This window comes from Saccoglossus kowalevskii, chromosome 12, assembly GCF_978046115.1.
Source record: "Saccoglossus kowalevskii chromosome 12, keSacKowa6.1, whole genome shotgun sequence".
Lineage (NCBI taxonomy): Eukaryota > Metazoa > Hemichordata > Enteropneusta > Harrimaniidae > Saccoglossus > Saccoglossus kowalevskii.
In genome coordinates, this window is record NC_140652.1 from 35879421 (window position 1) to 35897826 (window position 18406).

General features: G+C 35.6%; 2 protein-coding genes across 14 annotated transcripts in view; one reads left to right on the forward strand and one right to left on the reverse strand.

Moving 5' to 3' along the window:
* The window catches only part of LOC100372571 (serine/threonine-protein phosphatase 6 regulatory subunit 3-like), a 44299-nt gene extending 31277 nt beyond the window's left edge, over nt 1-13022 (forward strand). For 7 of the 13 annotated variants that reach the window (XM_085506622.1, XM_085506623.1, XM_085506626.1 and 4 more), the window contains exons 17-23: nt 557-762; nt 1049-1205; nt 6240-6328; nt 6534-6642; nt 7160-7522; nt 8316-8483; nt 9014-13022. In XM_085506622.1, coding sequence (XP_085362748.1) covers nt 557-762; nt 1049-1205; nt 6240-6328; nt 6534-6642; nt 7160-7522; nt 8316-8483; nt 9014-9077 — 1156 coding nt within the window. In that variant the 3' untranslated portion in view covers nt 9078-13022. The remainder of the gene's footprint in view (nt 1-556; nt 763-1048; nt 1206-6239; nt 6329-6533; nt 6643-7159; nt 7523-8315; nt 8484-9013) is intronic. The other 6 variants (XM_085506625.1, XM_085506628.1, XM_085506632.1 and 3 more) reach the window with 4 other exon arrangements.
* Nucleotides 13023-15163: 2141 nt separating this feature from the next.
* LOC102802305 (EF-hand calcium-binding domain-containing protein 6-like) overlaps nt 15164-18406 on the reverse strand; it is a 34093-nt gene continuing 30850 nt past the window's right edge. The window contains exon 25 of the mRNA XM_006816174.3: nt 15164-18383. Within this exon, the coding sequence (XP_006816237.1) occupies nt 18108-18383 (276 nt within the window). The 3' untranslated portion in view covers nt 15164-18107. The remainder of the gene's footprint in view (nt 18384-18406) is intronic.

Genomic DNA, 18406 nt, shown 5'->3' on the forward strand with positions numbered 1-18406 from the left:
CAAATGACTGTATTTAGTTTGTATTATATTATTACATGCCTTAAAGTAGAACGCTACATGATAGTAAAAATATTTATTTTTACATATTTTATACTTCGTGTTAAATGGATGAAGAAAATTAAAGTGCGGTGGTCGTCGCAAATAAACAATGTATTTTACATGCATTGTATACGTCGCTATGAGTCTCATATCGAACAGGACGCGGTGTGACGACTGCCGTTCTTTAAATAAAAATATGGGGTCAAAAAAGTCCATACTGTTGACTAATGCTAAAAAGATTATTTGTAGACTTATTTTGACATGAGATATTGTCGCTGCTATATAAGCTAAAATATGTATGCTTGTAAAACAAAACCATGAGTTGCATTGTACTGTAACTGTCAATACATGGTTTAGAACATTCAGGATACTTTACAGAGTAGTGACCATTATATTGATTGTTGACATTTCATCACTGCAAACAAGAAAGTTCAGCTGAAGTATGTGATTGTTTTATAGAATGAACTCCAGTTAATGTAATTCTTGATGTACTCTTCTTTGTCAATCACAGTTGTAGATTTATTATATCTTCTAGTCAAATTTCCCCGGATGCACCTCCTGGTGAGGATGCAGGTAGTAACCATAGTGACAACAGTACTGATAGTGATGAAGAAGAAAATGGTGCCTTTGGAGATGACTCATCCTTGCCAGCAGTAACTGCAGCAACAGTAACCTCAACAACAGCACAAGATGAAATGAAGATGGATGTAGATTCTTCAGAAGGTTTGTTATTGTATATTGCACTCACATGAGATATTGCAGCATGTTCTATTGTATTGTAAAGTGGGCCATATCAAACATATGGGTGCATAAATAATGGCCAATTTACCTCATTTACAATTAAAGTAAACTTTTGTTTGTGTTTACATTTTTTTCCAATTTTCCTCTCAAAACAAATTTTGATCGGGCCGTTTTTGAACATGGTATTTTGATTCTATATACTAATGTTGACATCACCTTTGACATTATCTTTGACATCTGGTAATCTTTTACTTCATTCCTTTTTCAGGATGGGCAAATTTTGATGATGCCCCAATGGAAACTGTTGCCATGGATACGACTCCATCAGGGTGGGATTCAAGTACTTCTAGTAGTAATAATGGAGCTGATGATACTGGGTGGGCTAAATTTGATGATTTTAATAATGCCTTTAAAAATGACAGCAGGTAACTCAAACTGTGTGTAGTTCAATTCCAGTACGACTGTATGTCTGTTCTGCGCTGTGTTTTCTCCTGAGCATTGCAGGAGTGATCATTTTGGATTCAGCAATAAATAACACTTTTTATTTTGGTTTACTGTTATCTTGTGATGTTAATTCCTCAAGTTATCAGCTCTATATAATCTCAACTCAATATCTTCTCAAATTAGATTTAAAAAAATTAATAGTTCAATTAAAATACAATATTGAATATGATGGACTCTTGTTTTCTCAGGGAGAAATTGTTTATTTCAATCAACATTACAGTTTGAAGTGTTTTTGTCTGCTTGAAGTTCTGAAGGGTTTCTTCTGTCACATTGTTTTTGTGCACCATGGATTTACACCTATCACGTAGTCCAGTATAACTCACCAATTGTAAATTGACATCAGTGTATACTCAGTATGAATTCCATGACATCAGTGTATACTCAGTATGAATTCCATGACATCAGTGTACACACAGTATGAATTCCATGACATCAGTGTACACACAGTATGAATTCCATGACATCAGTGTACACACAGTATGAATTCCATGACATCAGTGTACACACAGTATGAATTCCATGACATCAGTGTATACACATGATATATTGAAGATAATATTTGGTAATCGTAGTCCTAAATAACTATTAAAAATACCAAATATTATCTTCAATATATCATACTTATCAGTCCGAGCAGCGTTTATTTATTTAGTGTATACACAGTATGAATTCCATGACATCAGTGTACACACAGTATGAATTCCATGACATCAGTGTACACACAGTATGAATTCCATGACATCAGTGTACACACAGTATGAATTCCATGACATCAGTGTACACACAGTATGAATTCCATGACATCAGTGTATACACATGATATATTGAAGATAATATTTGGTAATCGTAGTCCTAAATAACTATTAAAAATACCAAATATTATCTTCAATATATCATACTTATCAGTCCGAGCAGCGTTTATTTATTTAGTGTATACACAGTATGAATTCCATGACATCAGTGTACACACAGTATGAATTCCATGACATCAGTGTACACACAGTATGAATTCCATGACATCAGTGTACACACAGTATGAATTCCATGACATCAGTGTACACACAGTATGAATTCCATAACATCAGTGTACACACAGTATGAATTCCATGACATAAGTGTACACACAGTATGAATTCCATGACATCAGTGTACACACAGTATGAATTCCATGACATCAGTGTACACACAGTATGAATTCCATGACATCAGTGTACACACAGTATGAATTCCATGACATCAGTGTACACACAGTATGAATTCCATGACATCAGTGTACACACAGTATGAATTCCATGACATCAGTGTACACACAGTATGAATTCCATGACATCAGTGTACACACAGTATGAATTCCATGACATCAGTGTACACACAGTATGAATTCCATGACATCAGTGTACACACAGTATGAATTCCATGACATCAGTGTACACACAGTATGAATTCCATGACATCAGTGTACACACAGTATGAATTCCATGACATCAGTGTACACACAGTATGAATTCCATGACATCAGTGTACACACAGTATGAATTCCATGACATCAGTGTACACACAGTATGAATTCCATGACATCAGTGGACACACAGTATGAATTCCATGACATCAGTGGACACACAGTATGAATTCCATGACATCAGTGTACACACAGTATGAATTCCATGACATCAGTGTACACACAGTATGAATTCCATGACATCAGTGTACACACAGTATGAATTCCATGACATCAGTGTACACACAGTATGAATTCCATGACATCAGTGTACACACAGTATGAATTCCATGACATCAGTGTACACACAGTATGAATTCCATGACATCAGTGTACACACAGTATGAATTCCATGACATCAGTGTACACACAGTATGAATTCCATGACATCAGTGTACACACAGTATGAATTCCATGACATCAGTGTACACACAGTATGAATTCCATGACATCAGTGTACACACAGTATGAATTCCATGACATCAGTGTACACACAGTATGAATTCCATGACATCAGTGTACACACAGTATGAATTCCATGACATCAGTGTACACACAGTATGAATTCCATGACATCAGTGTACACACAGTATGAATTCCATGACATCAGTGTACACACAGTATGAATTCCATGACATCAGTGTACACACAGTATGAATTCCATGACATCAGTGTACACACAGTATGAATTCCATGACATCAGTGTACACACAGTATGAATTCCATGACATCAGTGTACACACAGTATGAATTCCATGACATCAGTGTACACTCAGTATGAATTCCATGACATCAGTGTACACACAGTATGAATTCCATGACATCAGTGGACACACAGTATGAATTCCATGACATCAGTGTACACACAGTATGAATTCCATGACATCAGTGTACACACAGTATGAATTCCATGACATCAGTGTACACACAGTATGAATTCCATGACATCAGTGTACACACAGTATGAATTCCATGACATCAGTGTACACACAGTATGAATTCCATGACATCAGTGTACACACAGTATGAATTCCATGACATCAGTGGACACACAGTATGAATTCCATGACATCAGTGTACACACAGTATGAATTCCATGTATCGGTATGTACGAGGTTAACATATGTATGATTGTGGGTAAAGTCAACATGTGGTAGTCATTGCGCCACGCATGCGTGAGATATATGGGTCTCATATAAACAAAGATGGCATTATAGGCTATTGCGCAGATCAATGAGTACAAACTGAGGCGTTACCAAGCTTTAATAAGGTATTTTTAGGTTATTAGAAGGTATCGAAGGATTCACCGGCGGTAATTAGTGCAAGTCCCGCCCATGTCAAACCTAATACTTGTGATTTCCATTAGAAGAGTGCATTGGATTGTGGGAAAGTCGATGTTTATCAACGCAAATGTCGCACATGCGCGGCGCGACGACTGTCACCCTTCAGCTTAGTTAAAATCATCCCAAAATGTCTTGTCTTGTCAGTCCTTGTTTAAAATGTTGAATTTCTTGCTGGCGCACTGCGGGCATGTTTTCTGATGTATAGTACCAAAAATACTTGTAATTTTCCAAAAACCAGGCTGCTGTTAAGTAATTTTATTGTAGTGACACAATAGCCTCTTAATTAATTCAAAATTATTCTGGAAAGTTTATCATATACTTATTTCATGTTGTTTATGTATCGGCGTATGAGACAAATTTTGTTTTAAAGCATCAATATTACAATCATTAATCAAAAAGCCATGTTTTGGAAATTATATTCATTTAAGGATGGTGAAATTAAATGACTTTATTGGTAAGTTGTTTGGAAACGTCTGTAAATATAAGTACAACAATAATCATCAAAATCTGACTTAATTTTTATCTTAATGAATAACTAGCTTTTATCATGTGGTGACCATTGCTGACTCATTTTCGCATTGATGAAATGTATCTGCAGTGAATGCGACATATATCAGTGCAGGAGAGTTTGCATGCATGCAGACAAATAAATACATACATACAACATATGTATGAAATATATATGTGAACTTGTATGAGCCCAACACTTGTATGATCACAACATATTTATGAACACAATAAATATATTTGAACTTGAGGTCTACACATATTTGACATGTATGAACCATACATGTTTCACATCACTGAGTAAACACATATTTGACATCCACATATATGAGTTCCACACATTTGATATCCACATACGAGTTCCACACATTTGACATCCACATACGAGTTCCACACATTTGACATCCACATACGAGTTCCACACATTTGACATCCACATACGAGTTCCACACATTTGACATCCACATATGAGTTCCACACATTTGACATCCACGTATATGAGTCCACACAGCCCAACACTTGTATGATCACAACATATTTATGAACACAATAAATATATTTGAACTTGAGATCTACACATATTTGACATGTATGAACCCTACATGTTTCACATCACTGTGTAAACACATATTTGACATCCACATATATGAGTTCCACACATTTGACATCCACATACGAGTTCCACACATTTGACATCCACGTATAAGAGTTCCACACATTTGACATCCACATACGAGTTCCACACATTTGACATCCACGTATTTGAGTCCACACAGCCCAACGCTTGTATGATCACAACATATTTATGAACACAATAAATATATTTGAACTTGAGATCTACACATATTTGACATGTATGAACCCTACATGTTTCACATCACTGTGTAAACACACATTTGACATCCACATACGAGTTCCACACATTTGACATCCACGTACGAGTTCCACACATTTGACATCCACGTATACGAGTTCCACACATTTGACATCCACATGTATGAATTACACATTTGACATCCACATGTATGAATTACACATATTTGACATGTGTATGAACTCGCATGAATTCCACACATTTGACATCCGTGTATATGAATTCCACATATTTGACATCACGTATGAATTCTGCATTTTGACATCCACATATATGAACTCCACATATGATTTGACATTCACATATATGACATGCTATTTTTGTTTTGTGTTTATTCATATTCATTGTTCAGTTAATAATAGATATGCATCATTTGTCATCTTATTAACATTTCTGTAAGATTAGTTTATGTATATGGCTCTGATAGTAATGTTAAAAGGGCGGTGGCTGCCATATCTTGTCCTTTTCGGTATAAGACGAGTGTAAACTACAATAGGTTTTTATATGAAATTTGAACATGTGCAACAACCACCACCTTTTAAATTACTATCTCAAGTATACATGGTTCATTTTTTGGCAATTTGCAATGAACTACTGAGTACTCAATTGTTCCATACAACTATGTATGTCAAAGGCCTGTAATACAATAAAGTAGACAATACAGCTTTAAATACTTGCCATAATAGAATCATCAAATTATGACTAAACTGAAATTCATTACTTGTCCTGGCAGTAATACGTCATTAGAACTTCGTAGCAGTTCACCTATTGAAATGGAAAGTGAACCGTCAGATGTAAACACAACAGAAGCTGCTAAATACTGTGAGTAATAAATTTATAAGTAGAGATGCAATGTCTTAGTAACTTAATATGTGAATTAGTATGTATGTTTTTAAAAAAAAAGTGGTTTGCTCATATTCTTCTGAACAATTCAGTGTTCCATGATAAGTAACAAAGGCTGGTGGTGGATAGGTTTAAAAAACAATTGGGTGAGATTTTGACACTTTGCTTCACTGTTGAATTGTAGTGGTGAGAAGTCCCTCTCCAAATCTCATATCAAGTGAAACAATAGAAATTGGTGCTGAACAACAACAACAACCGCCACCGCCACCAACTACAAATACCATTGAAGAAAGGTGAGTGTTACCCTTGCAACAAATTTACAGTTAATGTCACTCTATGTAGTGGCAGTTGTTTCAGAGGGTAGTCATAATTGTAGAGGGTCGTACTGAACCATGAGTGTATGGCTTATTAGTCTCTTTCCACCAAATTAAGATTTGGGTTTCGTTGTAATAATTTCTTGGGAATGCCTGGGCTGATTTTGTAAACCAGAAAATTGTTTAAAGGGCGACAGTCGTCGCGCCGCGTCCTGTTCGATATGGGACTCATAGCGACGTATACAATGCATGTAAAATACATTGTTTATTTACATGAAATTCGAACACGCGCTGCGCGACGACCACCGTGCTTTAAAGATTAAATAACCGATTTTATAGCCCCTTCTCTGTACAGTTATTCTGTTCAGTTTGATACTTTTAACCATCTTATTTACAAGGATTTCTCGGATCACAATCTGTTTAGATTTTTATATTTGTAAGTTGATTTTTTTCTTCTGATCTGTTAAATAAATAAATTTCTGAATGTATTTTGCAGCACAAAGATGGAGGATGATAGCCAGAGTTCAGAATCACAACATATATCTTCCACAGATGACAGGATTATAGCACCACCTGAGACAGACAAGCCACAAAGCAGTGACAACATTAGAGTCTCTAGTGAAGTTATTTCAAGTATGACTGTTCAGGAGAAATCATTTCATAACAAGAACATTGTCATTAGTAATAGTGAAATCAGACAACCAAGCCATAAAACAGAATTATCAATCAAAATAGAAGAAGCAAAAACACAAATTACCATTACAGATGCAGGTTCCCAGGACAGCAGAACAGAAACTGTGGTGGTGGCAGCAGCAGCAGCAGCAGAAGAAGAGGATGATGATCTTAGTGATAATTTTAAGTAAGTAAATGTAACAAGAAGCTAGAAATTACTTTGCTACATCGGATTAGATTTTATATATAGCTTGACAGAAATGGACTGTATGTACATTCGGATTTTGGAGAATTTCACATTTTGTTTAATACTAAGCCAGAATCAATATATTGACTTTAGTCTGAAGAAGGCTTCCTCCATTGCATAATGCTGTTTTGCCATGGCTTTCTTCCAATAAACATTGTGCACTTACCGGGTAATTTTGAATAGGTATCGTATGTATCACATTTTACAACTACACAAATGTACACATGCCATTAACAAAATTACAAAATGTGTTATTTATCATGAGATATGCAATGCATTGGATAATTTATATATAGATTGTGTTTTGTATTATTGTATGTAAGTATGGAAATCACAATAATATCTGGATCGCGTTTATTTATCAATTAGCAGTGTCATTTGACTAAATTTATTAGATAACCTTTTTCCCAATAATCCCCATTAATTTTCGAGTGAATTTTGACAATTGTTTTTTTTTTCTTTTCTTTTTTTCCTGTTGTCTGTTTATTTGTTCTTATTATTGTTTTCACACTATAACTTACCTACTCTGTCACTTCTATTTCTATTTATATGTACATGTATTGTACACTATTTGTTATTTCACTGCATCCGTGTTTATTATTAATCCATTCATTCACAATGCATGCTATAACACCACTACGCACTATGGATGCTTAATGGGTTGGCTGCTTTGTTTCTCATTTCCTTACCTCCATGTGTATGTTGTGATGGCTGTGGTGTTCTGATCTATTAGTTTCCTCTCATCCAGTGGCTTAATGAAATCCAGTTCTAATTCTCCTAAATCGCCCAATGGACCAGCAATGCAGGAGACTACTCAAAAAACACCTCCACCCACAAGTACGCAAGATGAACCAGTCGATGGATTGACTGCAGCAGAAAAAGCCAAGTTAGAACAAGTTAGGTAGGTTATGCTGCTCAGATCTACCACTGATCATCGTTACAATAGCAGTCAATTGCAAGTGAGAGACAATATATGCATATATGGAACACTCTGATGGTAGATTTGGAAAAAATAGTGGGGAGGGCACCAACAAGATAAGGATTAGTGAAGTGGGAATAGATGGAGAAGATGTGAATTGGGAGAGCATGATTCAAGACCTGCTATTAATATATTTTTGCTGTCCTTTAAGAATGATATGTTTTATCTGTTACTCCTGTGTGAGTGGATAGAGCTGAGGATACAAAGTGTGAGATGAATGAGAGGGAGGGGTGGAGATTGCCCTAAAGGATAGAAGACAGGACATGGACAAGTTGGGGTTGCCTCCAAGAACAGGAAACAGGAGAGGGCAAGGTGGGGGTTGCCCCAAGGATGGGAAACAGGAGAGGGAGGAGTGGGGTTGCACCAAAGATGGGAGACATGAGAGAATGGGATTGATTTCATTAAATACGAGTCTGATTCAAGCAAAATTGTTTTCTTTTATTAATTTACAGAGCTCAAGCTAGAGAGGCCTTGCAGCAATGGGACCTTCAAACTCAACAAAACGGTCCAGTTTGAACCAGAACTATTACTAGTTCATTCTCATTTTATCCAGCCTGAATCAGAATATGATACTTGTGTTTATAGCTATAGCAAGGACTTTGAGTTACCTAATCAAGCAAGCTCCTGCAATTTAATAAGTTTTACAGTATTGACATGGTGCCAGGCATGTCTGGAGGGAATTCAATTTATAATTTTAACAATTCAGAGGGGATTTTTTTTGGAACTTTTTTAGTTTTATTTGCAATTTTTTCTTGACTGTATAATATATGAATGGGACATTATTAAATCCAACCCTTGCAACTGATGTGAATTCTATGAACAAAATACTAATTTTATTATTAGCACAAAAGGAATAAATTGATGTGTGTATATAAAGAGTTTACTGCAGCAATTCATGTTCTACCCGGCATGAAATCTTCAACTTAAGGGTATTTTTTTCACATAATTGTTGTCTTGCTAGCTTACTACATTTGTCCAAACATTGCGCTAACTGTTAAATATTGTCCCCCAACAGACTACATTTTGGTTTTGCATTTCAAATTTGATCATTTTTAGTTCAAAATGGCTGCCCTATGGTTTCTATGGATACAAGTATGAGTTGAGATTATGGGATATTATCAAGGTTGCAATATGCATCATGCAGACAGATGATTTGCTTTAAAACAAGTTTGATCGTTGCAACTCCTTTAAATGAGGAAAGGTGGTACTTCCTCCTGTTGCTGTAACCCCCTAATTGTTTACTCTGGTGGTGTTATATTAGTATTCAACGCCATTCATACAGACTCTTCTCACACTGTGTTCAATTTTTGTTTGAACTTGACCAGCATTTATTGAAATTGAGTGACTACAAATTACTTGAATACATTATGCAGCTTGTGTACATTGAGGGCGCTTCACTGCATAATATTAGAGTTTAGGGATACAAAATGGACATTAAATGTAATCTACTGTTAAACTTGTACTGTTTTATTCAATTGTGTTTCTCATCGACAGATGTTCTGTTTATAAACAAGTATGCAAGGCTATGGTGGTGTTCCTGTCTGTAGCTCTACGGCCATAACATAACTTGTAGTCATGGCTTTATAGTATTTTTTTTAACCTAATAAAACAGAGTTAATTCCTCTCAGGAAATTTGAAACAAAAACAAAATTTGCTCATCCTAATTAAAACCATATTAAACTAAATCAATTTTGACACATTGATGTTCACCAATGCATTGTGAATTCTTGCTTGGTTTTCAATATCTGTATGTGTAATTTTGACCTGTGACAATCATTGGGTAATTGCAGGATATAAACCTTGGCTGCCATGTACCCTATTAGTCAAGATTTGCGGGCATCAAGAAAGTGTGTCCTTTTGATCCAAAATGAAATATAGAAAAAATGTGCCATTCAAAAGATAAACACGGTGCCTCTATAGACGGGTCTCAAAATGTTCAAATTTGCATTGAAACTGCACACTGCTTTTACACACTATTGTTAATTAATGCTGCACAGAACATGCAACTATGTACAATAAAGCAAACATTTTTTTAAATAGAAATTTATGTATATGGAATAAGCTTCTTGAATTTTTCCTGACCCAAGCATTGTACGAGATTCATACCCCAAATAATTGTCAATCGAGACATTTGAACTTTATGGCGTGTCTTTTATCATACCATTTGGGATTCATAGCATCTACTTCGCAATTGTAAATGTTTTGTACATTCGTTCTTTTACTCACATAATCACTTGATTTACAACCCAGGGTAAAAGTCAAGAAAACATTTCCTTACAATAATATTTCATGGGAGCATAAAAATATGCTTCTGATGAAAGCAGAGAAATTTAGCTGATGCATGTGCTCCTAGATAGTAGAATAGTTTACTACCTGAGTGTATATCTGATATTCAAGTTAACAGTTTTTTATTCAATAAGTGTTTTAGTCATCAGTGTGATAACCCATACCTGTGAAGGTTTGTCAAACCTAAGCAGGATACAAGTGCCTAAATTATACGTTGTTTACTGTGTGTAGTTATTGGATATGTCATTTACATATTTATCCTTCCCTACCTATGCCATTATGTCCCTCTTGAGTCAATGTTTTTATCTTCTTTTAGACATTCCATTTGACAGCTTTATCCCCTCCACCCCATCAAATAGGATTGTTTGCACACTTGTGTAGATGTGGCTGTATTAATGTCTGGTAGTGCTGTCTTCTAAACTGTTTCAGATGGCTATGATAAATCAACATGTGAAGACAAATTTATGCATTTTAAAGAACAGAATAATTTACAAGATAGCTTAGCTTGTCTTGCATTTCCCATTGTAAGTTAATCCCATGATTGCTTATCGTAATTCTTAGCTTTACAACAGTAAGTAACCATGAACAAGTCCATATTTTGAAAAATTTACAACTTTTCTGTTAAAAATACTATAATTGGTTTTTTTTATATAATGCCTGTGTTTGAGATTAGTCACTTGTTTGCAACCAATCCAAGCATGTACAGATATACATATTCAAATCAGGGAGTGTTCAACACAATTGGGATACAGTATTGTTTCATTATTTTTGCTCTCTGAAAAATACATTTTCCTATAAAAAAAAAATGATCTTAAATAAAATATAAATAATAGTACTCTTGTTGCAGTGCATTATGGGAGATTTCCTGAAACAAATTTACACATTGATTCAAAGTTACTATTATAATCAGATTGTTTATTATTGCATTTATATTCACAGTTTACTCAATTTTTTTTGGGGGGGGGGGGAAGGACATGAATATGTGAGAGGTTTTAACCGCTTCAAGCAATCTGGGTTGGTTTTAACTGCCTTTTTCACTTACTTTCACATTTACTTTGGAATCAATCAAGAGAGTTTTTAATCTGACAGTATTGCCTGATTATTGGTTGAATGGGGTCACATGACAGTGTGTCAAGTCTGACCTTTAGATAGCAGCTGTTCAAACTTGTATTTAAAACTAATGACAAATGTATCAAGTATTGGTGCTTTTATGTGTGATCTCCAACTAATTCTGACAAACTTAGTTTTAAAACAGCTTTTTTGTGTGCATGTAATTTGTCCAATGTCGGGGAGGGGGTATCGTATATGAAAGACTTACTGTGTTTCAAAATATGCAGATTAGTTCAAGACTGATTTTTAACTTGAACCAGTGGTGCTTTGCTGAACCTGTAAAAATGAACCAAAACAAAAATAAATAAAACTGAGGGACTGAACAGAAAGAAGTAAAAAACTAGTTCTTGCCACATTATTGCGCTTAGATTTCTGCACTTATTTTTAAAACTTTTAATTATTTTGTTGGTATTTACCTCAAATTGTATATATAAATCATGTTTATTTTATTCTTGTGGTTTTGGGTGACAGGTCTTATTCAGGATTATGATGCATATTTGTAACTGACAGGAAAAGGTTTATTGGAAATTGACTTTTGACTTGTCAATTTGGTTTCACCAGTTTAACTGCTTATGCCATATTCGTCCGTTTGCTTATGACTACTTCAAACTGTCACATGTTTACCATTAAGTTTTTGATTGGCTGCTTGCCAGTCACATGTTCAACTTTGCTACTAAATATCCTAACAAGTAATTTTTTTATGTGTTTGCAAACTCAATTTTGATTAATAATGTGATTCAGTGTTGACAACTTGCATCAGGGTAAAGTTATTTTTAGGAAGAGATTTCAATTATCTTTGAATGACCTGTAATGTGTATTTTTAACAATACAACCGACTCTTTATATCACTATTGTAAGCTAAGTTCAGATTTAGTCAAGCTTATTTTCTTAACCCTCTCTTCTTCCCTCCTATGTCCAACTATCTCCTGAAATACTGCTATTTTATTTCATTTTGTACAATGTTTGAAATTGGAAGAGTTTGTAGCAAGAGTGAGTTAGTGATGAGAGCTGTTTTCGTCACTACACTTGTCATTATCTGTGTTTTAATAAATTGCAGTATCGTCACATGTGTCGTTATTATTGTTAACTTTGAAGTATTTAAGTAGTACACAGATTGCTTTACAGACATTTGTAAAATGTCTCCTGAATCATTGTCTGAACTGCCAGTTCCATGTACACGCAAACTCCACACTGCCAGTTCTGAGTGCACACAAACTCCACACTGCCAGTTCCGTGTACACAAAAACTCCACATTGCCAGTTCCGTGTACACACAAACTCCACATTGCCAGTTCCGTGTACACACAAACTCCACACTGCCAGTTCAGTGTACACGCAAACTCCACACTGCCAGTTCTGAGTACACGCAAACTCCACACTGCCAGTTTCGAGTATACACAAACTCCACACTGCCAGTTCCGTGTACACGCAAACTCCACACTGCCAGTTCTGAGTGCACACAAACTCCACACTGCCAGTTCCGTGTACACAAAAACTCCACATTGCCAGTTCCGTGTACACACAAACTCCACATTGCCAGTTCCGTGTACACACAAACTCCACACTGCCAGTTCAGTGTACACGCAAACTCCACACTGCCAGTTCTGAGTACACGCAAACTCCACACTGCCAGTTTCGAGTATACACAAACTCCACACTGCCAGTTCCGAGTACACGCAAACTCCACACTGCCAGTTCCGTGTACACACAAACTCCACACTGCCAGTTCCGTGTACACACAAACTCCACACTACCAGTTCCGTGTACACACAAACTCCACACTGCCAGTTCCGTGTACACACAAACTCCACACTGCCAGTTTCGAGTATACACAAACTCCACACTGCCAGTTTCGAGTATACACAAACTCCACACTGCCAGTTTCGAGTATACACAAACTCCACACTGCCAGTTTCGAGTATACACAAACTCCACACTGCCAGTTCTGAGTACAGGCAGGCGAAATTGTGTACAAGGTTTGAGAGCTGTGATTTGCATATTCATAAGGTAAACATGGAAGAACATTACCAATCTGCATTTGTTTTAGAATGGAGGCACTGATTGGTTGGTTAGGTTAGGTTAGGTTTGGTTTGGTTTACTACAGCCTTCTTGAGGTAACTACCAAGTGACTGGTTTTAGAATGGAGGCACTGATTGGTTGGTTAGGTTAGGTTAGGTTAGGTTAGGTTTACTACAGCCTTCTTGAGGTAACTACCAAGTGACTGGTTTTAGAATGGAGGCACTGATTGGTAGGTTAGGTTAGGTTAGGTTTACTACAGCCTTCTTGAGGTAACTACCAAGTGACTGGTTTTAGAATGGAGGCACTGATTGGTAGGTTACTGTGTAAGTGCATTTTACTACAGCCTTCTTGACGTAACTACCAAGTGACTGGTTTTAGAATGGAGGCACTGATTGGTAGGTTAGGTTTACTACAGCCTTCTTGACGTAACTACCAAGTGACTGGTTTTAGAATGGAGGCACTGATTGGTAGGTTAGGTTTACTACAGCCTTCTTGACGTAACTACCAAGTGACTGGTTTTAGAATGGAGGCACTGATTGGTAGGTTAGGTTTACTACAGCCTTCTTGACGTAACTACCAAGTGACTGGTTTTAGAATGGAGGCACTGATTGGTAGGTTAGGTTAGGTTTACTACAGCCTTCTTGACGTAACTACCAAGTGACTGGTTTTAGAATGGAGGCACTGATTGGTAGGTTAGGTTTACTACAGCCTTCTTGACGTAACTACCAAGTGACTGGTTTTAGAATGGAGGCACTGATTGGTAGGTTAGGTTTACTACAGCCTTCTTGACGTAACTACCAAGTGACTGGTTTTAGAATGGAGGCACTGATTGGTAGGTTAGGTTTACTACAGCCTTCTTGACGTAACTACCAAGTGACTGGTTTTACAACAATGTAACACCATCATAGTGTCATCACCCAAAGATTCTCTGGACCAGTGGAAACGAAATAAAAGGACAAATGTTTGTCAAGTCAACTAGACTGCTAATCCAACATTGTGCACATGAAAAACCAGTCTGCACAATTGGCGCCGTATTTAAGAAACTATGTCCAGTTGGGCAATCTTTAACAAGATGAGTAAATGGGTTACCGGTATTGCTGATGCTCAGTGTCATCTTTGCCATCCATTCATTTTGGGTACGAGTTAACAGCCACTTCCAATCAAATTATTACACTGAAATACACTTGGTAGAATCAAAAATGGATATTTTATTTAAAATATCAGGCATAATATATACATACAAAACTGCACACTTTCTTGTGAATAAGTAACAACAGATTATTGAATTTTCCCAGCATACAATTTTAATCATGTGCATAACGGAAATATACTAATTATTATGCATAAATGTATGAATACTATTGCATAGGTTATTCCAAATATACCCCTCTGTGGTAATAGTGGAACAATCTATAATTTACAAATCAGACCTTTCTTTGCTATGTAATATTTGTACTACCAGCTACCAGGTGACTAATCTATATTAAACTCCTAGCTCACCATTAGATACTCTAACAATTGTGGGTAAACAATTGAGAATTGTTCTCCTGGGAGAAAAATTACAAAAACAAAAAACATGTATATGTAACAAAAAAAGGCACTCTTTTGATTCCATAGTTTCTAATGGTAAATCCCTAAGATTGCATATGACAAATTTACAGAGCAGTGGTGAATCAATTTATGTTTGTTAACCCACACAGTGTGAAGTCTATTCTGCAAATTCAAATGTACATCTCATTATATACAATTTCAAAGCAATTTAACAGAACAGAAATAATATGTTGCAGTTTAATGCTGATATTGGACGGATAAAAGTAGTGCCCCCCCCCCCATGCTTAATCAAAGAAAGCTTAGAAAGAACTCCCGTGTGCTGAGAGTATTGAAGACACATTAAAAATTAATTCAAAATTACTAGTACATGAGATATTGATGGAAAAGCTGAAAACTAATTATGTAAATCAGGTAACTAATATGAACAGAACAACAAAATTATGAATTATTATGCTAATTAGAGAATTAATATGAACAAATTTTAACCCAAAATTAATCAGGCCTGTCTATTGTCCTAGAGCATTTATGTACCAAATTTTATTCAAATGTGATGATCAGTGTTAATTATGTTAATTAGGTGATTAATAAGCATAAATATTTACCAAAAACTAATTGGGTTTCTGCATAGTTCTCTTTAAAAGTTTCATTAAAATCCAATTTGTGTTTTTTATATATCAGTGGAACATTATGCAAATTAGGTAATTAATATCCAATTAAAACTAATCAGGTGTCTGCATAATCCTAGATCTATGTAGCAAGTCTCATTGAAATATGATGATTACTACTTGATATATCAAAAGCTGAACATTAACTAATAATGCAAATTAGGTAATTAATATGTACTGATATTACCCTAAAAACTATCAGGTCTGTGCAGTGTCCTATGACATCTATGTACCAAGTGTCATTGAAATGTGATGATTACTACTTGAAATATCAAAAGCTGAAAATTAATTAATTATGCAAATTAGCTAATTAATATATACTGATATTACCCTAAAAACTATCAGGTTTGTGCAGTGTCCTATGACATCTATGTACCAAGTTTTATTGAAATGTGATATCAGTGGAAAAGCCGAAAATTGATTAATCATTATGCAAATTAGGTAATTAATATTGCACAGATTTTTACCCAAAACTAATCAAATCTGCGCATTAGTTTGGAGCATCCGTGTGCCAAGATTCATCAAAATCTAATGAGTGGTTCTTTAGCTATCAGTGGAACAGCGAATTATTATGCAAATTAGGTAATTAATATGCATGGATTTTTACCAAAACCTAATCAAATCTGCGCATTGACCCAGAGCATATATGCACCAAGTTTCATCAAAAATCAATGTATGGTTCTTGAGATATCAGTGGAACAGATGGACACACATACACACACACACACACACACACACACACACACACACACACACACACACACACTAACTGCAAAGACTCCCTTTTTGTGCTTCACACATGGGAGTCAAAAAACAGGTGAATACAACTAGCAGCTGCATGAGGCCAACACATAATATATTACAAGAAATATACACACATTAGGAGATTAAAAACCAAAAAGAAAAACGTACAACAACATTTTTGGATTCTCACTAATTAAGGTTTTACAGAGAAAAACTACGGTAACATAAATGTTGCATAATAATGTTCTCACTTTTGTGTCATTCTCAAAGGTCATATTTGTGTTACTAGGAAACAATAAAAAACAAAAAAAATATGACATTAATTTAAGCGATGCAACCTGTGTGACTATTTATATTGTTAGATTATAAATTCAAGTGAATATCTAACCCTACGCTGAAATTGTACAAGTCTCAGTCTTCAGAGAAAATGTTGTTAATAGAACAAATATAGTAACTTGTGTTATAATTATCACACTAGTACTTAGCAGATAAGGGTTTGGTCTGAAATCCTGAAGAAGATACTGATGTAATCAGAATATCATGCAAATAATCGCCTCTGTCTTTTTTGCTGGAATTTAATACTTACTGTTGGACATGGACGGAATCTTGTCAGCAAATTGTGCATCAAATACGTATAAGGGACAACATCAAAAGTTCAATGTCGGATAAAAAACTTAATTCCATTAGTTTTTTCCCCAACCCCCTAGCCCCCACTGAAACTTAATTGATAAATATATACATTCACCATTAAATACAAATTGACACTCAGACAGTAGTATGGCATAGCAGTTGGTTCTAGGTGCATGCCCTGAAATTGACCTCATTGGATGCACATATTTACACTCGGACAAAACCATTTTCTCGTCTTGGATGTGTTTTTTTTCATTTCCTGTTATTTTTTTCCATGATTGGATAGAAAAAAAATGAACTACAAATACTCCATGATTTTTTTGACTTCATTAAAAAATAAAATCGTTTTTGTAGGATGGAAACTTTTTAAAGTCAAAACCCCCCACCCCCAAACTAAAGCAAATAAGTTTTTTATCCGACATCGATCTTTTGACGTTCTCCCTAAGGTAGTATCAGAGTAAATCTTGTTTTGATTAACAGTGCATAGCGCCCTCATACACTCAAATGAGGAAAACACTACAGCAACAAATTATAAACGGTCACTATGGTTTTAAGTAAGCTCTGAGAAAGTCATTATAGGAGACTCTGCCTGACATTTCCTTATCGTAGTAAGTCATTAAATGGAAAAATTCATCTTCTGATAAGTTGATATTGAACTGACGAAGCACGCTACGGAATTCCAATGGGGAGACTGTCCCTATGGCAGTAGTGTCAATTGCTCGGAATGTACGTCTCATCTGTTTCCAATTTTGTACAACGCACTCGCGTACTCTCAACATTGCCTCCATTAAGTTGTCACTCACCACACCTACTTTCATCTAAAAAAAATGGGATTGGAAAA